This window comes from Gorilla gorilla, chromosome 1 (genome assembly GCF_029281585.2).
Source record: "Gorilla gorilla gorilla isolate KB3781 chromosome 1, NHGRI_mGorGor1-v2.1_pri, whole genome shotgun sequence".
NCBI classification, from domain to species: Eukaryota; Metazoa; Chordata; class Mammalia; order Primates; family Hominidae; genus Gorilla; species Gorilla gorilla.
This window is the reverse complement of record NC_073224.2, coordinates 132,203,738-132,226,905: the sequence shown is the minus strand read 5'-3', so window position 1 is coordinate 132,226,905 and position 23,168 is coordinate 132,203,738. Positions and strand designations below refer to the sequence as shown.

Sequence of the window (23,168 nt, the reverse complement as noted above, 5' to 3'; positions counted from 1 at the left end):
TGGATCCCCAGATTATTTGAGACTACCTCTTCATGACAAACAGTTAAGAATAACACATGAAAGTTATTTTTCCATTTGTGCTCTTCATACATGTTGACTGACTTTTGGTTGAAGATATGATACATCAGTTATTTCAAGAAAATAAGGATATAAAAACTGGAAAAGCAAAAAATAAATAAATAAGGCCAATATTCTTAAATAATACAAAAGAGTATTAAAATAGGGATCTAGAACCCCCTAAGGAAATGAAGATTTTATTGAAGTACACCACAATTTTAGCTAGCATATTTTTACTCACAGGAATGTTGATGAATACTGAATCAAATTCTGCTGCTGTCAGAAATCTTTTTAGTGGTGCCATGAAATACTACCAGGAAAGAAGAAGAAAATAGTAATTAAGTATAACTTGTCCTAATCTATATAATAGTTTTTCATCAACAAACAACAAATACGTTTTGAAAGTCAATTGTTGATCAGCATTATAAACACCAAAATTGTAGAAACTATTTTATCTAACTTAAAGACTTTACACTTGAATAGATATATAAAAACATAAATACGAGCTAATATTAATACATTTAAAGTATAAAATAAAATGGTTTAGACAATAAATGCTTCCAAAAGGAAGGAAGAAAAGAACATTATTGTCTGAGTTGGCAAAAAATGGCAACATTTTGGAGATGTATATGAAGACTTACACAGTAATATTTCCCAAATGTTTTGTGGAGATTCTAGATCCCTGGGATCAATAATCTATGTATGCAATTTATGAATTATTCCTTGAGAATTTTAGTTTCTGGCCTACCATCTCTCTTTCATTCTCGGCATTCTCAGTATCCGTGCAGAGGATCCTTCTAGTACTGGTCTCTCAGTTCCTTGACCACAAATAATCTTGTGCTCCACTCTAGCTCAACTCCTAAATCTTATGGCCATACTCACAGACCTTGTCATTATCAACAACTTCATATGCTCCATAGCACTAATTTCAAGGAATTGGGTCAGCCAGTCCACTAACCATCCCACCTCCGTCATGTCCTCATTTCCCTCCTAACCGAGTTTATACTCCATGAATCACTTCCCTGTAAATCCTCTTACTCTCTTCTTCCATCGTGCTTTTCCAGAAAAACAAATACCCTGATCAAGTCTAACTTGCCACATATTTTGTGACTGTATCTAAGAAGTTAAGCATGGACATTACCGATCGTCTAATTTTAAATATGACCACAAAACTCAACTGGGCCTGTAACGCTACATAGTGCTACTACAGTTCCCTAGTCAATCTACTCTTCTACTCTTCTAAATAATGCTTGCATACTTTCACTTTCCCTAACCTCTAAATGTGAGAGTCTGGAGAAGTGGCCTCAAACCTCTTCCCTAACATGCATTCACTAGGGTGATCTCACTTAGTCCCAGGGCCTTAATGCCATTGTGTGATGATAATGGCCCAATCTATTTGTCAATTCAGTCTTTCCCCTTAATGCCTGATTCATATACCTAACACCTTTCTCAACAAATCCCATTCAAAGTCTAATAGGTATCACAAATTTCACTTGTTCCAACAGACTCCTGATTCCCAAGCCTGTCCTTCCCCACCTCTGTAATCTTCACCATTCATGCAGTTGCTCATGCCAAAACCTACGGTCATCCTTGACTCCTCTCTTTTTTTCACATCCTTTACTTAATTCATCATCCAATCCGGTTGGTTCTATGTTTAAAATTTACTCAGAATCTGACCACCTATACCACCATTTTTGTCATCTTGATTAACATAATTTTCTTCTAATTCTTCTCTTAGTTACCACTCTTGCCTCACAAGAGCCAGAATGAGAGGTTAAAGACTTAAATCACATCATGTCACTTCTGCTCACAACACTTCCCAATGTCCTTGCATGGCCTAGAGGCCCACCAGCCCTCCCACCTCATGCTCAGTCCCCTTCCCTCATTCTGCTCCAGCCACACTGGACTGCTGCTGCCCTTGAAGCACATGCTGAACACTTTCCAATCAGAGGGGCTCTCTCAGGAATGATCTTCGTTGGCATATGTACACGGCTTACACCCTCAGTTCACTTAGCTGCCCACTTAATCTTGTCACAGAGGGCTTCTGCTACCACTCTTTATAAAATGCCACCAGCCCTCCCCCCCATCACTCTCTATCTTATTCCCCTGCCTTATTTTTCTTCAGAAAACTTATGACCATCTGGCATATTTATTTGCTTACATTCTAAATCCTCCCATGGGAAAAAGTGTCATGAGAATCAGAATACTGTTGTATTTATTACTATATCCTTAGTCCCTGAAACAGTGCCACTCAGGTACTAAGACATCCATAAATAGTTGTAAAATGAATAAATCTGCTTTGAGATCTTTAAGTACAAAGTTCTCCTAAAAATTATAATACACATACACACATTCAGAAGAAACAGTGAGTCTAATATATTAACCAAATTAGGCAGTATTTGGGCATCAAAAATAATACCTGATGACTTACTTTTTCTATTGACTCCAAAGTTTCTGTATATTTTTCTTCTGTCTGCTTAATTTCTGCTAGACAACAACTTCGTATATCATTTTCTGGACATTTCTGCAGTTAGAATTATCAAAATAAAATGATTTAATAAAATCATACATTAACCTATCGGGAAGTAGAGATCAAAAGCATTGCTGACTTTCTTAAACTTTCCTTTCTAATAAAACACATAATTGAAAGACATCTCACTGCATTTGTGAGGCATCTTTGCTGTTTTTATAAAAATCGTGAACAATGTAATGACAAAGATTTAGATGATTAAAAAATAAGCTTCTGAATGTAGACACTCTAAGTTAAAATATCTCTTATTAAAATGTTCATAAAGTTGGAAACACCATAAATGGTGTATGATTGTTTCCTTAATGTACAGCACACTTAACAAATGCTATAGAAATAACTGCAAAAACAATAAAAAGGTATTTGGTAAAGTAACATTAACATCTTACTGCCTGACTTTTTAACTAAGTATTTAAGATTGGAAGTCATAGAGCACAACACTAAAATCAAAGATTCTGGAATCTGATGGAATTGGGTTCAACAGCAGTTTTCTTGTCAGCTTTTCTTTTTTTTTTTTTTTTTTTTTGAGTCAGAGTCTCGCTCTGTCGCCCAGGCTGGACTGCAGTGGCGCGATCTCGGCTCACTGCAACCTCTGCCTCCTGGGTTCACGCCATTCTCCTGCCTCAGCTTCCCAAGTAGCTGTGACTACAGGTGCCCGCCGCCACGCCCAGCTAATTTTTTGTATTTTTTAGTAGAGACGAGGTTTCACTGTGTTAGCCAGGATGGTCTTGATCTCCTGACCTCATGATCTGCCTGCCTCGGCCTCTCAGAGTGCTGGGATTACAAGCGTGAGCCACCGCGCCCGGCCTCTTGTTAGCTTTTCTAACTGTGAATGAATCACTAAATTTCTCTGACTCAGTTTTCTTATCTGTCAAACAGAGAGAATTACAGTACCAACCCCAAGGAATGGTAAATAAGATAAACAGTATAAAGCACTTAGCACTTTTCCAAGTGCGCAAGAAGAGTCCTCTCCATCTGAATTATTATCACTGTTCACCCCATCAGCTGAGTGAGGACTGCCCTTGCGGGAGACAGTGAAGAATGCACTAGCACTCAATGCAGTTAACAATTACAGGAGGCACAGATGATATTCGGTCACCTAAAAATGTTCTGAAAATGCTGCCACAGATGGGCTGTCAGCCTATGCAATGGTTAAACCACACTTGCATTATATTTCTCGAACACAGGCAGGTACCTTGTTTCCATTCCACAGAAGCTACTGGACAACCCACCAGCCTTTTATTAACAGTAGGAACATAGAGAGAGCTAAGCGCATTCATCAAAGCACTGTGGAAACAAAAATTACCAAGCAGCTGGTAAAGAAAAGTCTTTAATATACAAGAAAAAGTTATTAAGAACCTAAGCAACTGACTTTTTCTGTTGTTGTTTCAAATTGTAAATGAGAAAATAATCCAAAGTAATCCTTTCTGAATGTTCTGGATATATTAATGGCAGATAAGGTTTTGAGGGCTCATATTGGCTATGACAATATCTGAAACTAAATTTATAAATGAGTAGGAAAGCCAGGAGAGTTACCATGAAACAAAAGAAAAACGGTACCTCATATTAACACTTAACAAATGTGAAGAAATACTCTTTAATATATATTTTATCTTATGTCAAATTTAAAGGGAAAAATTTACCTGTGTTGTAAGAAATTTACTTTTATAAGAGTATAATTTCATGATTCCCTAAAATTCTATTCTACTACCACCCTGCCATTATTTAACTGGGTGGCACTTCATTTCTCTCTCAGACTTTGTTTCCTTACTAGCGAAATGAAAAGATTAGACCAAAGATTCCCTATGGTTGTTTTGAACTCTGAAAGGTCATGCATATGTCTCCAAATGCAGTAACAAGTCATAATTATATAGTTATAAGCAAGCAAAGGTTAAAAAAAATCCCAGCAGATGTTACATAAATTATTATGTTAATTAGTCTTTCCTAATAAAATATTCAGAGTAACTTTAAAAACAAGTAAAAGTCCTACGGGCTGATGTGCTTCCTCTGCCTTCATTAAGTCCTCATAGACTTCTCCACCTTCATCTTCCCCATAAACACAGTCATAGAGATCTTCTTCATCTTCCACAAGGGTTTCACTACAACAAAGGATATCATATAAGGTCATTTTCTATTATGCAGTAAATGCAATAGCTACAAATAGCCTACTGGATTTTAGTAAAAAATCCAGAAAGGAAATAAAATGGAATTAATGGAAAGAGTTCAAAAGGTTTACATTACAACTTTGTCCCTCTTAATAAGTACAATGACAACTACAGAATCCAATAACGAGGGCAGTGGCAGCCATCATTTACTGGGTAGTTACTATGTATAAGCACAAAAATAATTATTCTACATATATTATCTTACATGATTCATCCAACATTAATGATCAGGTGTGCATTATTATTTAATCCATTAAAGAGATGAGGAAGTTGAAAGACCAAAAGGCTATTTGACTTTAAAAATAACCCAGGTAGTCACTGGCAGATCCAATATTTAAAACCAAGTCTGTCTTAACTCTGAGTGTTTTACCCACTCTATCATACTGCCTCCCAATTTTCATATTTCAAGACCTCAGTTTCATCAACTGTATTAATGGGTATAATATGGAGAAGATAGGAGAGTTAAATTGTATCTAATATGTCATAAGTGGTCTTATAAAAGCATCAGTTACTGCAGTGTTATAATCAGCATCTAATCCAGTGGTTTTCAACCCATGCTCTTTCAAGCCCACTCAGAGGAAACCCACCAGTCCCCCATCAACCAGACCCTTCCTTTATCTGTTTTATATTCAGGGCCATAACTAACATAAAGACAGATGAGGAGAGGAACAGACAGAGATAGGAGACTGGGACAACCAGACTTGGTGAACACTGAGAATAAGGGAGAGAGGAGGAAGGAAGAGCTTTCTACTTTGGGACACTAGGGAGATGGTGATCCATATTGGCAGTAACATAATTTCCATACTGAGGGGTTTAGGCAGCAATCTGGCCAGAGAACGTTAGGGCAGGTAAATCGGTTTGCACATTCTCTGTACCACATCAAAGGATAGGAAGGTCTGGTGAGTTCATGAAGGAGCTGAGATATAAAATAATGAAAAAACAGGTTCTGCATTGGAGGGGATCCTGTTTGGAAGAAAAATAGACTGAAATTCATTTCCCTGGCACTCCTAATCCCAGAACTCCTGCTTGTCATCCCTAACATCAACACCCCTGCAAAAAAGTCAACCTTGCTGAAGTCCTACATTTGACTATTTCCCATGACAGTAAAGGAATGAATCATATAAATTAGCACAGACTTTTCTCTATTTTTGTTGTTGTTGTTGTTTGGGGGACAGAGTCTCACTCTGTTGCCCAGGCTGGAGTACAGTGGTGCTAACTGCAGCCTCCACCTCCTGGGTTCCAGCGATTCTTCTGCCTCAGCCTCCTGGGTAGCTGGAATTGCAGGCACGCACCACCATGCCCAGCTAATTTTTGTATTTTTAGTAGAGACAGGGTTTCACCATGTTGGCCAGGCTGGTCTCAAACTCCTGACCTCAGGTGATCTGCCCACCTCAGCCTCCCAAAATGTTAGGATTACAGGCATGAGCCACCGTGCCTGGCTGTCTTTTCTCTATTTTAAGACCTGTAAGAATGACACGCATGTGTGAGTGCATGCGTGCATGCAAGTGCACAAACGCAAACACACACACAAGACAGGTCTAGAACTGTTTTGCTTTTGTTATTCAATCCTTTACTAAAGCTGCTAAAGCTGCTTTTCTTGCTAACAGCTTAGTCAACAATTTCTGATTTCTGAGCCAGGAAAGAAAAAAGCTGTGATATTTTTCAAATGGTCAATAAATCAAAAACAATCGACATGTAAGGCCACCTACATACGGGCATGTCTGGCACCCTGATACTAAAAGGACACTGTACAGTGTAGCCATTACCTGCCCTCTCCACTCCATCCTGTGGCTTTCTCCCCAACTTAGGAAACAATGATTGCCTCCACAGTGGGGACCAGGCCAGTATTTATTCCAAGGGCTTCCCTTTGGGTGAATGCAGCCCCAAAATTTAGAGTTAAGTATATTTACCCATAGAAATTGTAATAAAGCTGAGAATAAAAATCAAGCTGTCACAGCAAACTCAAAGCCAAGCATGTCTAGGGATAAAAGATTTGCTTTTTTTTTTTTTTTAAGATAACCCTACTTCACCTTTTATCCCAGAACTTTGGGAGGCCAAGGTGGGTGGACTGCGTGAGCCCAGGAGTTGGAGACCAGCCTGGGCATATTAAATAAATAATTTTTTTAATCCTGCAAATACATTCAGACCTTCGGCCACCAGGTAGAAATTTAAAGCAGACTGCCTCTCACAGAGCAAGGGCTGGCATCTCAGAGCAGCCAATTCAGGAAACCAAGGTTTTCTCCAAATTTAGCTAGGAATGCATCCTCACTGGATTTATCCTGACATCAACTCTGCCTAAATAACATCAGTGAAAAGAACAAAATGGGGAAGCTATAAAAATTTATAGGTGTAAGTCACCACTGGTATGGGTTAAAAAAGAATATCGGCTGGGCACAGTGGTTCACACCTGCAGTCCCAGCACGTTGGGACACCAAGGCAGGTGGATCACGAGGTCAGGAGTTCGAGACCATCCTGGCTACCACGGTGAAACCCTGTCTCTACTAAAAATAAAAAATTAACTGGGCGCAGTGGCAGGCACCTGTAATCCCAGCTACTTGGGAGGCTGAGGCAGGAGAATCACTTGAACCCAGGAGGTGGAGGTTGCAGTGAGCTGAGATCGTGCCATCACACTCTAGCCTGGGTGCCAGAGCAAGACTCAGTCACAAAAAAAAAAAATAAAAAAGAATAGCATCATGGCACTAGAAATTAAACATTCCCCTTAAACAATCTGAGTACATTACCAATAATCTTAGTCACTTTATGAAGATTACAACCAATTCAATAAAACAACTGGCACTATCTTGCTTACTGTTGGTGAGTTCTTAGAGATTTTAAGAGATAAGAAACTATTCTTAATAGATATTTAAAATATAAGACTGAAAGGTCATTCTCAAGGCCACCTACCCTGGAAAGAGCTGCTGGCCATCCATCATGTGACTGCAGTGGGTGCGCTCACCCCCTCTACTCTTTTACTAAAAGCTCTGAGAGGGATCTGGAAGTTGGGGCTGTGACTAACAACCTCAGCTCTAGAATAAGAGGTGTCTGAGTTCAAATCCAAAGACTGCAATTACTAGCAATATTACCCTCAGCAAGTAACTAGGCTTTTCAAAATTCAGTTTTCTCACTTTTAAACTGTGAAGATATAATAACAACCTAGTAATATTGTGGTATTACATAAGATAGTGCATATAACCTGGTTAGCACACAAATGGAAACTCAGTAAGCTGTTATTATTATTGCCACGTGTAATCCCTGGCAAACAGTAGATGCTAGATGCAGTTTTGACTTATTAATTTAGAAAACAAATACTTATTGAGTACCTACTATATGCCAGACACTGTGAAGTTTTAGGAATACAGCCATGAACAAGGCAAAGTCCCACACCTCACAAAAGTGTGCCTTCTAATGAGGAGACAAACAATAAATGAAGCAAACCAAGACTGTCTCAGGCATTAGCAAATGCTGTAAAAACACAGCAATGTGAGGGGGTGGTGGCAATTTTAGACAGGATAGTCAGAGAAGGCCTCTCTGTAGAGAAATCTAAGCAAAAACTTGAACGCTGAGGGATCAGTCAAACAGGCAGAAAGAATAGCAGGTGTAAAGGTCACAAGGCTAAAACAAGCCCAGTGTGTTGGGTGTATGAGGAAGGATAGATGAATGAATGGATGAAGTTCCATAGCATTTGAATCTGTCTTGGGGCATAATCTATTTCTTATTATGATTCTTTGCAAACATGCCTGATCCATGTCATCAGTTCCTTGAGGAGTAACGATCACGCATATATTTATTTGTCATCTGTACAAGTCACTCAATCAGCAGAAGATAATCGGCTGCAAGGACCTTTTGCCTCTCTTGACTATTAAATAATAGAGCCCAAAAAGATTCTCTGTTCAGAACAAACACCGCCTACTAAAACATCCTGAATAGCTCCAACCCACACTTATCTCTCCCTTCCTTGAACTTATAAGGCACGCACCATGTGTCCCACAACTCCAGCAGCAGATTCTATTTCTTTTAAATTGTTCCCTGTCTAACTCCAGTTTTATCTACTACTTCTGTTATGCCTTTGAGAAACTTTGAAATTTTACTTCATTACAGTAAGTTTCTTTATTCTTCATGGGGACACAAAACAGGAACTAAAAACCAGTTGAAGTACATTTTCTTGTAAAGCTTTCCATCGCCAGTTTAAGGTTAATCAGTAATTAAGCCACTTTTCCTCCTTCAGATAGCTTACTTTAACATCCACAGTTAAAACCCACAATGGACACATAAATTGGCAATGGCTAAATTTTGCTCGAAATTTTCAACATACTCTATTAAATCAGGAAGGCCTTTGTAGATGTCTTCATCATTAATGCTTTCTTCTGTTGGGAAGGGCCTAGGAAGAGGTGAAAAAAAAAAAACAAAAAAACAAACCCATGAGTGAACGAGCAACAATCAGGCTGGGCACTTATCCCTCACTAAATATGTAAGTTGTCTGCTGCCAAAATGGTCAGATCAGTCACCATGTCTAACAATATCTAGGGCTTTCCCTAAAGTGCCTGCTCAGTGGCTTTGTCTGGGGTTCCCCTAGGGAGGCTGTAACACCTGCCACCTGAAATCATCTGAAGCAATTACAGCTGGTCACCACAGTCACATGTGCAGGGGGTCATAATAACGTGCTTATCTGATCTCCCACCTGCCACATACCTGCAGGGTCACCTCACCCACTGCAGCACCCCAAGTCAGACAACAAACAGCTGTGCATGTACCCTTGCCTTCAGCACCCTCTCTTTTCAGCTGTGGGATCTGATAACAAATAATTTGGTAGCAATCATCCTTCCATGGCTCCGTTCACTAGTGTAGATGAAAACTAGTAGAAGACAAAAACATTGTGCCCTTTACATATACAGTCATTGACCCTGACATTTCTGCTCAGACTTTAGGGTATTTAAGCTGTATGTTTTATTTTCATTTATTAGACAAATGAGTCAACCAGACCTTGGGGTGAACAGAGTGTTTTCTTTGTTCCCTATTCAAGAAAATCACCTTTAATGTATCTCCTATTCCCACTGTGTGGCTTCCTTGTTTGCATCATGGTACTATGTCCTTTTTTCATAACTGCCTTAAATTTATGTCTAACAAAATCACAGTAAGCATACTGTGCCAAAAATTCTACTCTTTTCAGGCAGCCAGCATATCACGTTTCATAAAAACCAGAGGCTCCATCAAAATAATAAATAAGCTTTAAATAATTACTAGTTACATTAAAAGCAGAGTTTCACATTGACTTATGGATTAATTTAATACTGAAGACATTTGAGGAGACTAGGTTTTTCAAATACATCAGTGTGTGAGAAATGTAGTCTCATAATCATTTTTTATAAATTAAGGCACATTTTACTATGCAAGTTCATTGTAGAAAATATAGATGAGAAAATTAAAAAGGAGAAAAATTTTGACTTACGTTTTTTCAGAATCAATACATAAAAATTTGATCATGCTTTAAAAAAAATCTGTTTACATATAATAACATAAAATATATATTGACATGAAAGGTATGCATGTATTGAAGAGCAAATTAGGAGTTAAACATTTATCCAGCCGACAGACCACATACATAGAAAGCTGCCAAATTCATGGCCCATTTCTGAGAAAGGTCCTGTACCAGCAGGGCATTTTTCCTGAGCTCACTGTGCTTTGTAGCCAGTGCAGAGAACCCCACTAAGTCCTGCTTGGATCCTCTCTCCCTTAGAATGTGAATGTGAGCTGGACACAGAAAAATGGCTGTGATGGCTGGAGACAGAAATATGGAGCACTGAATAAAGAAGGTAAAAAACAAATTTGATCCATTTCCATGAAACCAGGCTGAGTAGAGACTATTTTGCTTTATTTCCTAATGTTACTTATGTAATACATCTTTGCTGACTGATCTAACTTAAGTATGTAGTATCTGAAACAGAAAAGGCTCAACACAACATACACATCTATATTTTTATGCTTATCAACTGCATAATACTCTATTGCAAGGAGATGCCATACTATATTTAACCAATTTACTTCCAGGTTTTTAATTTACTACTGAACCTTCAATACACATTCTTGTACACATGTTTTATACTTGTCTGATTATTTCTTAAAATCCTAAAAGCTATGAGTTATTATGTTCTACTCTATAGGAAATAAACATATTACAACATCTTATAAATATTTATTTACTTAAGCATTTGTATTTAATGAATCATATGTACAGAAATGTTGGAGGAAAGTTTAAAAAAGAACCACACCAGTGACAGTCACTTGTGAATTGAGAACAATGTTTAGCCAATGTGTTATTCAACTCTATCAATAACTTCTACCTTGCTCAATTAATTTCAAATGTGTACGGGATACTTACATACCAGGCACTCTTCACGAATGAGACATAGTACCTGTGTGCAAGATGCTTCACAAATAGTAACCATTTAATAAAGAATCATTACACTGAACTCAATGGGACACATGAACAACGAAAACAGAGCTTACCTGATTCCTGTGGCCAATGCTATAGGTGTTCGAGAAAGTCGTGATAATGTTTCTATAACCTGAGAAAAGAGGAAAATACTAATTAGATATGTAGTTTGGAAAATATAAGATTTCTTTTTCCAAAACTTTTTCAATCTAATATTAACCATAGCAGCAGAAACATAAATTTGCAGACGTCAAAGATGTGCAGAATGAGAAGGGCTGTGATTGGGAAGTATAAACACCTGGATTATAATTTTATAATTATAATTATTACTTAAAGTAATAAATTACTTTATTACTTTAAGTAGATTACTAACCCATTTGAGTTGCAGATTCTATATCAGTATAACACAAAGTTAGCCTGGGTGGCCCCAAGCAACTTATATCTCTACTTTTACAGAATCTGAAAGATTCTGGAAAGCTGTATTCTCCAGTATAGTACCCACTAGCCACATGAGGCTATTTAAATTAATTTAAATTTTAAAAACAAAAATCCCAGTTCTGCAGTTGCACTAGCCACATTTTAAGTGTTCAGTAGCCACACACGTGGCCACTGTAAAGAACTACACAGTTATCAAAAAATTTCCATCATCACAGAAAGTTCTATTGGACAGTCCTGCTATATAGCAAAGCAGGTGAGACTGTGGGCGGGCTCTCGGGCCAGACCACCTGAGTCTAAATCCTCAGCTTACCATTTATTGGCCAAGTACTTTTGGGCAAAATACTTAACTTCTCTGAGCTTTTGTTTCATCTTCTAGATAATGCCTATAATAAGAGTTAGATTATTAACAATCATTACATTATCGTGAGGATTAAATAAGCTAGCACATAAACTATTTAAATAGTAGCTATTCTGTATAATCACCAACTTTAAGGAAATTGCCTTAATTTAATTCTGAGTGTTTTCAGAAAAAGTTTTCTAAATTAACCTTAATTATGTTTCAAAGATTCCTTATAAAGATCTTCAGTACTTAAATCTAAATGTTAAATGTACTCTGCTAGCAACTTTACCCTTCCTTCAATCTTTTGTCCTAAGATTGTCTCTTTCGAAGACTTAGTGAGAAAGCCATTTATCTAAAATGTATTTTTCTCATAAAGTCTATTCTTGTTTGTTTGTTTGTTTCTTTTTTGAGACAGAGTCTCACTCTGTTGTGCAGGCTGGAGTACAGTGGTGCGATCTTGGTTCACTACAACCTCTGCCTCCCAGGTTCAAGTGATTGTCATGCCTCAGCCTCTCAAGTAGCTGGGATTACAGGCACACACCACCATGCCTGGCTAATGTTTGTATTTTTAGTAGAGATGCAGTTTCGCTATGTCGGCCAGGCTGGTCTCGGACTCCTGGCCTCAAGTGATCCACCTGCCTTGGCCTCCCAAAGTGCTGGGATTACAGGAGAGCCACCGTGCCTGGCCATAAAGTCTATTTTTATGATAATAGATATAATGCATCCTAACTCTCAAAATTTTAACAAACACAACTTAAAGAGGTTCTACATAAGGCTTATTCAGAATGATAGTAAAAAGCGAGAAAAGGCAAAAATCTGTTTCTAAATTAAGGTAATCTAATTCCTTACTTCAGAGACAGGAACATAAAAATGAAGTCTCCAGTACTCTGTAGAAGGTTCATGAGAGTACTAGCCACACATACACTTATATCTCACCCACTTCAGGAACTGGTACTATATATATACATGGTTGTAGTTAGAAACTCCTGGCTTTGGAGTAAGAATACCTGGAGCCCTGACTCACAAGTTTTCAGCTATGCTCACCTTTACTAGCCTCTGTAAAATGCAGATAATAGCTAACTGCTTCATGGAGTTACTGAAAGAATTAAATGAGATCATGCCCATCATATCCTTAACTCAGTAAATGTGAATTTTTATTATCATGTAAAATAAAGTTATTATACAAAGATAACATTTAATTGAATTACATATAGATGACGACAATGTACTGCATTCTTGAAAACTGCAAAAAGGTTACATTTTAAGCGTTCTCACCACAATACAATAAAAAAGATGTGATGCAATACATATGTTAATTAGCTCCAGTTAACCATTCCACAATGTATACATATTTCAAACCAACATGTTGCACAAGATCAATACATACAATTTTTATTAATTTAAAAAAAAATTAAGAAAATTTGTTACATAAACAAAAGAGAAGGGAGCAAAACTCTTTAGGATAGTTCCAAAGGGTTAGAAAGAAGCAAAGGGCATGGTGACTAGATGAGCTAATTTACTGACCCCAAAATTGTATATTCTAACCCTAGCCCCCTGCTGTGAGACTAGAAAAAGAAAAGAAAATACAATTGAAACCCTTCATGCAATTTCTTCCTGGTCAACTATGTCGAACATCTAATGTCAAAACATATACAACCAATCAGATAAAACTTGATATTGATTAATTCCCCATAATAAAGATAAAACATTGTGAGTTTGTAAATTCAGAAGATCAAGAATGAACAAATACTAATAAATTTATCAAAAATAACTAATTCAAAATAAAAATAGTCACTTGCTAAAATACCAAAATTATTCACTATTAAGCGAAAAGTCTAACTTTGGGGAGGTTCTGGAATAATCAGTACAGTATCCAGACCCTTGAATTAACTACATTGCTTTACTTTAGCATGCATCTTATTCTAATATATCACTGTTAGAAAGCTATGGGGTGAAATCTGCCTCTGATTCTACTTTACACTGTGGTCCCAGCATATATCACTACTTAATAACAAGAAAAATAGCAATAGCAGTACTACGGTTATGTCTTTTATTATTGCTATTCTATTATGTATTTTATATAGCAATGCATTTTACTCCTTGGGGATATTTTCTATAATAACTATGATGTATCTACAAAATCAGAATGCATTTTCTATTCCTTTTCCCCCACCAACAACCAGAAAAATGACAACCCCTTCCCTACACACCGCCTCTTTCAGAAAACTATAGCTTGATTTTTTTCATGAGTGTCCACCAGAGGGAGCCAGATGATAGTCTATTAGTTTAGTCCTGAATTGAATGTGTTTTATAAGGACAAACATTTCTGAAAATCAACAAGCTGAGACCAACTCCTATCTTCTGCTTAACAGGGGTTATTTATTACTATTCACTAATAGAAAAATAACAAATATACAAATTCAGCAAATGAGGAGGAATGGAAAGACAGCATGCAGTGTATCCTAAAGTGAGTGAGAACTGGCACTCAGTTTTGTGTCTATCCTACTGTACATTGAGTCCATCCGTTAACTCTAAGTTTAGCCAAAGCAAATAAAGACTGTTTAGTCAATGTGGTGTTTTTAGAACAATGTGTATTCTATAAAGGCGAAGTGTATCCGGATTTGGAATAGACAAGTATACAAACTAATGCCAGATTCTTAAATCCTCTTTGTGGGGATTCTGACCTGCCATTGGAAACATCCATTCAAGAATTTTTACAAAAGAAAACATCTCCAAGGACACTAAGAAGACTATTTTCCTGCAATATATTAATTTCTAACTTGTTACCACAAAATAATAGGAAATTCTGAGATACATTAACTCCCAGAAACAGACATAGCTAGTAACAATACCTGCAGGTCAATAGGCCAACAATCAACTAGAGTAAATCCATGTCATGAATTTTCTTTCTTTCCCTTTGTCTATCCCTTGGTGAGTAAGAAGAGTGGCATCTGTAAAGAAATGAAAATCATCCTGGATAACATAAATAAGAGCTAGTTTGTGAGGCAGGTGGGAAAGGTAGACAAAGGGTTCTGCAAATCTGCTTTAGAAGGGTGGCTTATATTCCAGAAGCTAGGAAGCACCATTGAGAAAGTGTGGGAAGGACAATCACAGGGTCAAAACTGCCTTTTTAAAGCAAAGTGAAGGGCACACTGGGGTAGAGGACATAGGGAACAGAGAAGGGGCCAGGAGACCAACTGAGGGGGCTGTCTCAACCACCAAGTGAGAGGTGAGGCACTGGAACCAAGACGGCTGCAGTAGACAGGAAAGTAGTGGAAATGGGAGGAGTGTTCAGGAATAGTAGCTGATGCTCTGTGAGGGCTAAGGGAAGAAGAAGAACCCAGGATGACCTGGGCAAGCTGTTAAGGCTCTGGAGGTGGACAGCCCCAAGGCCGCCTACCAGCAAAGCCTCCAGGATGCTTCCAAGCAAGAAGCCCTTGTTCTCTCTGTGTCTTCTACATGGTGGACATGTACCATCCTGAACCCAGTGAGGCCACCCACTCCTCCAGGGAGCCTTCTCTGGCCCATGGTCTGTGTCCCCTTTGTGTCCCCATAGGACCCCGGACATAACTCCACCGTAGCATCTATCACCTCATTATGATGAAAATTTATTGGCTTTTAAAAATATTTCAGGCCAGGCCTGGTGGCTCACACCTGTAATCCCAGCACTTTGGGAGGCTGAGGCGGGCAAATCACAAGATCAGGAGATCGAGACCATCCTGGCCAACACGGTGAAACCCCATCTCTACTAAAAATACAAAAAAAAAAAAAAAATTAGCCGGGCATGGTGGCGGGCACCTGTAGTCCCAGCTACTTGGGAGGCTGAGGCAGCAGAATGGTGTGAACCTGGGAGGCGGGGCTTGCAGTGAGCTGAGATTGTGCCACTGCACTCCAGCCTGGGCGACAGAGCAAGACCCTGTCTCAAATATATATATATATAATATTTCAAAAGAATACATGTTTACTTTGTCAGGCTGAAATAATACAGTAATACATAAAAGATGCCCTTCACACCTCTCCTCTCTCTTCTGCCTAAATGGGACCATAGCTAAAAATCTGGTATGACTCTAGCAGAGTTTTTCTTTTTTCCTTTGCTTTATTAAGTAATGTATTCCTATTATACAGATTTTTCTACAGCATGCTTTTGTCATTAACAATAAAGCAGAGTCATGTCATATGTATACATCTACTTTATTCATTTTAGTGCTGTGTAACATTTCAGTGTATATAAACAGCAATGATTTAGCCATTCTCTTGTTAATGAGCTTTTTCAACATTTTTCTGCAAAATCTGCAATTATTTTTCTCGCCAAAGATCTTTTCAATTATGTGCAGGTTTTGCTATAGGAAAGATTTTTAAATGGGATGACTAGGACAAAAGGCATGATATTCAATATATTTGCATAAATATTGCTTCAATATGAAAAATATCTGCATAAATTTAGACACCCCTGAAGAGTATATAAAAACATAAGCCGTGCCAGTGATCTGTTCATTGGTCTTTCAATCTGACAATGGAAAATTTCTTAAGGGCAGTAGAATCAAAGTGATTCTTCGCTGTTGTAATTCCATCACCTAGTTCACAGACAGGCTCATAGCAACCACTTAACACAAAAATATTTCTGGCTTAAACAAATAAAAGAGTAATACCTTGCTAAATTGTTTTAAAGATTAGGGATAATAGGTGTCCAGATATGTAAAGGGCTCAACCTGGCACAAGTGGAGAATGAATAATTGAAGAATCCACTGTGAAAATTAAACATTAAATATGAGACAGTGTTGTCTATTTACTCAAACCTAGAGCCAACAAACATACTGACATGTTCCCCTATGAAACATTTTCAACCAATGATGATTTTTATTTTCTTTTAGCTCTTTATTTTTTTCATCCCTTAGTTAATTTAAAAACCACAAAATAAAACAGCTTTTGAAAACAGAATGGTGATATTGTACACTGATAAAACTACCCATTTGAAACTATTCTCTTCATGAGACATTCTGGAAAATGTCCACTCTTTGCTTCTCTAGCACATTAGTGCTGTTGATGTTATTTGTAATTAAAACAAGTCATCTAAGCAGGAGCAGTATGTTATGGCTACCTTTAAGGTCCTGAGTCAAGAAAGGCACAGCCATAGTAACCAGAGGAAGCCATGAGACCAACATGTAGGTCTGCCAAAAAGTTGCTAATTAATTATGGATTTATCTTCTTGAGTTCTCTATTCTGAAATCTCACCACTTAACCCATACCAGACCCAAAAGGAAAGGCTGGGTTCAGTAACAACAACCTGGGTTCAAAAGGAATTCCGAGGGAAAGGGTACTTACAGGGAGGTGGGCTCTGCAAGGGCAATCAGGCAGCTGCATGCTAGAGCCCCAAATGCAAGATGAGCTTAGGGGTTCAAGAAGGGGTCCACAGCATCACACCCCTACAACATCAGGTTGCTATCTAGCAGCAGAGGCTCAAGGCACAGATGTTGCATCCTGGTTTCTGAAGGATCAGAGCAAGTGCCCTGTGGGGTTGTGGAGAAAAACTTGGGCCCCAGAAGAGGGAACTGGGAGTGTGGGCATGAGTGCTGGGTGGAGAAATTCAGACAGAAGCATAGTCTGTAGAACAGGTCAACTGCAAGCTAGAGGCACCCCAGAGACCTGATACTATCCGGGCATCCCAGACACCAGGTTATCTGACAATTAGGTCTAATTCTAAACCAGACCAGATGGTAAATTTCAGACTAACAACATGTTTCACCTTAACTCTCCCAGGAAATCAACAGAACTCATTATCGTAATTTTCTTTGAAACTCTAATTTCACACAGTAAATTACCCCCATTAGGATACACTACAGCTTAGTGTCACTTCCAGCAACACATCTTAGGGATTTCCTGAAGCACCTGCTTGTTGCTTTGATCTGTGGGATGCTGTTGAAAAATGTCCTTAGCACCTCCTCTATGGGCAAAGCAAAGCAGTACAGCCAGATAAGATCAACAAAACATTTCTATGTCAGGAAGACTGTGAACTATGGGAAATACATTTCCATTGTTCAAGATAGTAGAGTATCTATATAGGTTAAATGGATCCAAATTATAGTTTGTGCTGCCCTTGGTTACAATCATAAATTTAAGAATTATTCTATACTTACTATTTTTTGAATCTTCAAAAGTGAAACTACAGAGAACAAGAACTTCCTTTAAAAAAAAGCCATATACTGGACTGATTAGAAGTGCAGGCTCAGAAGCCAGATTTTCTAGGTTCAAAGACCAGCTCCATCTCTTACTAGCAAGGTAACGACGGGAGTCAAGATGATCAAGGCTCTGTGCCTTAGTTCCCTTACCTACGAAATTACAATTAAAACATCACTTATCAAACAAGTTTACTTTCAGTGTTAAAGAGGTGACAGACAGACAGATATATGCACATAGAAGAATGTCCTATACTTCTGCTGCTATTTCTAACGTCATCATCACCTTTGTTGTCATTGTCATCATCCTCATCATCATCGGTAAAGTCAGATTTGGTCTTTGTAAAGTATTTCAGAAAACAAAATGTGAGTGTGACCTCACATAGAACTGAAAGAGTTCTAAGAAAGGATAGTACACAGGATGGGCTCAGAGAAGCCACACCTCTCTACTCCAAATAAACACAAAAATCTGTGTAACTAGGGTGTGTTTGTTCATAGCAATTTCCAGACAAGTCCTTTAGCTGAATGCCTATACCCAGGCCCCACAACTCTATCTTACAAATTCTAGAGATATCATGTTTTATTCAGTGGTTATTATTTTGTTATAGATCCCTTTGAGAGTGTGATGAAAGCTATCACTCATTTACTCAAAAAATTAAACCCACCTATCTACACACACACATACACACATACACACACACACACATAAAGTCTGCATCTAATATCAAGAAATCCAGGGACCTCTGAAGGACCATTTATGGACTTTCCAGATTCTCAGTAAATCTCTTCCTTTGCCTGTCAGAATACCATGGCCCAGAAAAACTAGCTTGCTCCAGGTCAAACAACTAATAGTAGCAGGGTTAGTACCAGGTCCCTTTTCTTCTGTCCTGGTTATTGCTCTTTCCACTTCACTACCCTTTCTATAAGTTTCTTGTATTTACTGAACACTTCATTCTGTGCTAGATACACCAGATACACACTCCAAAAGCTGCAGGGAGCAAAATGAGGATACAATGCTTCCTGCTCTCAAAAAACCAACAGTCTATTAGGAAAGACCATAACAATGAAGGGTACTGAGGGAAAACACAGACTAGTATGACAAGCAACATCTGAAGCCCAGGGGAGATAGCAAGGCCAGTTGCACCCCTTCGTGGGCAGAGGGAGCTAGAGGGGTTCAAAGGCATCTTTAAAAGAGGTGATCCTAGTCTGCATCTTGATGGGCACCTGGACATTTGCCAGACTCTCTTTCTTCAGGTTGATACAGGTTTGATGGGCAAGAATGACCAGTCTCTGGCCCACCTCTCTCATCATCACATCGTACTCCAGTGAGAATACTTGTGTATTCTAAGCAGATTCACTTGCACCTTATTCTCTGAGAAGCTTTTTGTGGTTGCCATTTTCTGAATGATATATTTCTTATTTGATTAAAAGTGGATATTTTTCAGATTCTGAGAGAAAGAAGGTCATTGAGCAAATTTTTTCTAAAGCAAACAGGACTGCACTTGCCTCGTTAGGCATTTCCACACCACTATGGTCCTGCCGTCTCTGCCTTCTTGACCTCAACACTCTGCCTCTGAAGACCCCAAACAGAGCATCTTTTCCTCCTAGCCTGCTTTTCCTCCCCATTTCCAATGACCCCACAATCCCACTCCTCTCCTTCACCTGGCCAGACACTGGGGAAACTTTCTGGACGTAAGTGCCAGGTCTAAATCCTATCAATCAATTCATCCTTTTCAAACTCTCTCAGATCCAATCCCTTCTCTCCTCCCATGCCTCTGCTATGTCTCGGTCCTCTCTATTTCTTGCCTCAATTATTGGAATAGCTTCCAATATGTCTCCAGGCCTACAATTTCACTCCCTTCAATTTCATCCTCTACTTGGCTACCATAGAGGTTGTATGACATTTCAAAACTATTAATGTGATCATACCACCATTACCACCATGCCAGTCCCAAAATTCTTAAATGCAGAGTGCCAGTTACTTAGCAGTACACTCAGAGGAGTCCCCAGGAGCTGCTGCCCTGCCCCTTCCACCCTCACTCTGCCCACTCTCCACACACTCCCATGTTCAGCCACACCCAACTGCTTTGCCTGCTGTGCTCCAGACAGACTCCAGGCCAACACACAGAAATTCCAGCAGAGCACAAAATTCACATGACTATAATTTACAGATGCAATTTCAAAATTAACACTTTCCCACTAAAGAGCAAGCAGAAAAAAGCAAACTGGGACCAGCAATACTAATTTTCTCTCACCAAGTGAAAGACAGTAAGAAACTTTCCTCATACACTGTTTTACCATCCCCCAGTCCAAATAGGAAAGTAGATGAAACCTGGAACTCATCCATGCAGAGTTAGCTGCCTGAAAGCACAGTTTTCTAGTTAGAAATATTCCCTGCTCTGCCTAAATTTATGCTGGTCTGTTAGAGTGTGTTAAACTTAGTACGCAAATGATAAAGAATTGTTTGTATACAACCGTAAAAGAAACACTTTCATTTTGAAAATGTAATCATATTTGCAAATCCTTCTCTGCCTTTAAGCAGACAGTAGAGAGAATAAGCTACAAAGATTACATGGCAATTTTAATGTGTTCAATACCAAGAATGGGAATGTATTTACAGACTCTGTAGGTAAACACCAATTAGTCACTAAACCATTACAGTAGCAACTCCATCAGAGTGGCTGGGGATACAGCAGACAGCAGCATCACCAGCTCATTGGAAAGCCACTGTAACTTTCACATGAACTCCCTTTGAATGGACATGCCCCATGTGCTCATGTCAGGCCAGAGGAGAAACTGTTGATGTGATCTGAAATAGACTTGGAGAGTTCCATATGACCTAAAGGACTTAGAAAGTTTAACGAATGCTCAGAGCTGCCCACAATCACACAGCTGGGACAAAGTCAACACATTTTCCAAACTCAGCTCGCTGTCAAAGTCACACACCTCACTGGCAAAGATCACTGCTTCCTGAATGTTGTCCATAGCTATTACCACTTCAAAGGATGAAATGCAGAAAGTTTCAGAAAGAAAAGGCCAGAACGATAGGATCTCGTTGTGGGGAACATGCCACGGATTTCCAGCCCAAAGATGCTCCATCTTTTGTCCCAGCCTCAGGACTGCTCAAAGAAAATCATGAAGCATCTGTAAACGTTTCAAACCATCTAACAGAAGTTATGACTGCCTACCAGACTAGGAGAACAAAATGACAGTCCTTAAAGTCTGTGTTCTCGCTGGTTTGGTAACAGTGGTCATTTCATATACTGCTTGAAAGTGCTCATTTTCATATGTGCCTGAACAAATGAAATGCAGATAAATGAATTCATGATGTAAGAAATGTAGTTTCTGGACCAGAGCTAGTCAACAGAAATGTGTAAGTCACATACATAACTTAATATTTTAAAAGCCATGTTAGAAAAATATACAACCAGGTGAAAATAATTTTAATCATATATTTTATTTAATTCAAGATACCTAGAATATTATCATTTCAACATGTAACCAATATAAAATCAAGATGTTTTAGTATTTTTATACTAACTCTTCAAAATCCCATGTGTCTATTGCAGTTACAGCTCATGTCAATACAGACTAGCCACAACCTGAGTGCTCAGTAGCCACATGCGGTTAATAGCAACCATACTGGGTGGTACAAGTCTATACAAAACCCTTCAGAGCACCCAGAACACAATGGGAAACAAAACAGATGCACACTGGCTAGAAGACTGCCAAAGCCTTCACTCCACAGATGCAAGTGGTAGCATAGCGTGACATGCCACCCCAAAGCCCCCCCAGCTTGATATGGGCAAAGCAGAGAAAAGCCTACACTTCTAGAAGCCCATGGCCTCTTCAGTGGAACCAGAAGAAAGCTAAAGGGACACTGAAAAGGTGGCCAGCCCTGGAGGGAAGAGGAAAATATCCTTCCACACAGGCCTTATGTGCTTCCCATTTCCCCACTGCCTACACACATCAACTGTTTGATTATTTTCTCAGTCAGTCAACCCAATGGTCACCCACCTGGAAATTCATCACCTACCACATGCCAGGCTCAGCCCTGTAGACATGCACTGAGAAAACTGGACAAGACCTCTGTCTGCAAAGTATTCGTGGCAGAGTTGGGAATCAGACAAGCAAATAGTCACAAAAATGCACATATGTGTTTACACAGGTGAGAAGGGTTACAGAGGAATGGCACACAGTGCCAGAGGAGAGGAGAAGAAGGAATATGTCTCCATCTAAGGGTTCCAGGTAAGTTCTCTGAGGGACAGGGGAATTGAGCTCTGAATGACAAATGGGGTGATTAAGCCTTCTGCTACAGCATTTTCATACAAAAGTACGAATGTTTTCCAGTGTCTTACATCACTCCTTCCTTAAATGTCTTCCTTTTTTTTTTTTTTTTTTTTTTTGAGACAGAGTCTTGCTTTGTCACCAAGGCTGGAGTACAGTTGCATGATCTTGGCTCACTGCAACCTCCGCCTCCCAGGTTCAAGAGATTCTCCTGCCTCAGCCTCCTGAGTAGCCTGGATTACAGGCACCTGCCACCACACCCAGCTAATTTTTGTATTTTTACTAGAGACGGGGTTTCACCATGTTGGTCAGGCTGGTCTCAAACTCCTGACCTCATGATCTGCCCGCCTCGGACTCCCAAAGTGCTGGGATTACAGGAGTGAGCCACTGCACCTGGCCCCTTCCACTTATTTCTAAGCTGTATTTCTTCTTGTTCTTTCTTCCAAACAGGGAAAGATGCTGAGTTCTATACATCGATAGTGTCACCAAAGTTTGAGGGCCAGTGTGTGGCAAAAATGGACACCAAAATATATACCTCCTAACTCTGGGCATGTCTGCTGTGATTTGGCTGCATTTATCAAACTTGACAAGTTACAGTAATGACTTCCCATGTATCTTAAGATGGTGTAGATTCAGATTGCCAATAGCCTTGTGTGCCCCATTAAACTCAGAACTTCATTCAACAGGCTACAGGTAAGGTTCTTAAGGAGGGTAGTAACACATTCTAATTTGTTTTCTAGGGGAACTGTGC

The 23,168-nt window shown here is 39.0% G+C and overlaps 1 protein-coding gene across 3 annotated transcripts in view; it reads right to left on the bottom strand.

Moving 5' to 3' along the window:
* Positions 1–23,168, bottom strand: part of VAV3 (vav guanine nucleotide exchange factor 3) — a 388,694-nt gene that overhangs the window by 194,345 nt on the left and 171,181 nt on the right. For 2 of the 3 annotated variants that reach the window (XM_019039089.3, XM_019039034.4), the window contains exons 3-7: positions 11,254–11,312; positions 9,062–9,127; positions 4,575–4,683; positions 2,489–2,581; positions 299–367 (exon numbers count right to left, since the gene is read on the bottom strand). In XM_019039089.3, the coding sequence (XP_018894634.2) occupies positions 299–367; positions 2,489–2,581; positions 4,575–4,683; positions 9,062–9,127; positions 11,254–11,312 (396 nt within the window). Of the gene's footprint in view, positions 1–298; positions 368–2,488; positions 2,582–4,574; positions 4,684–9,061; positions 9,128–9,500; positions 9,572–11,253; positions 11,313–23,168 lie in introns of those variants that run through there. The other variant, XM_055376632.1, reaches the window with a different exon arrangement.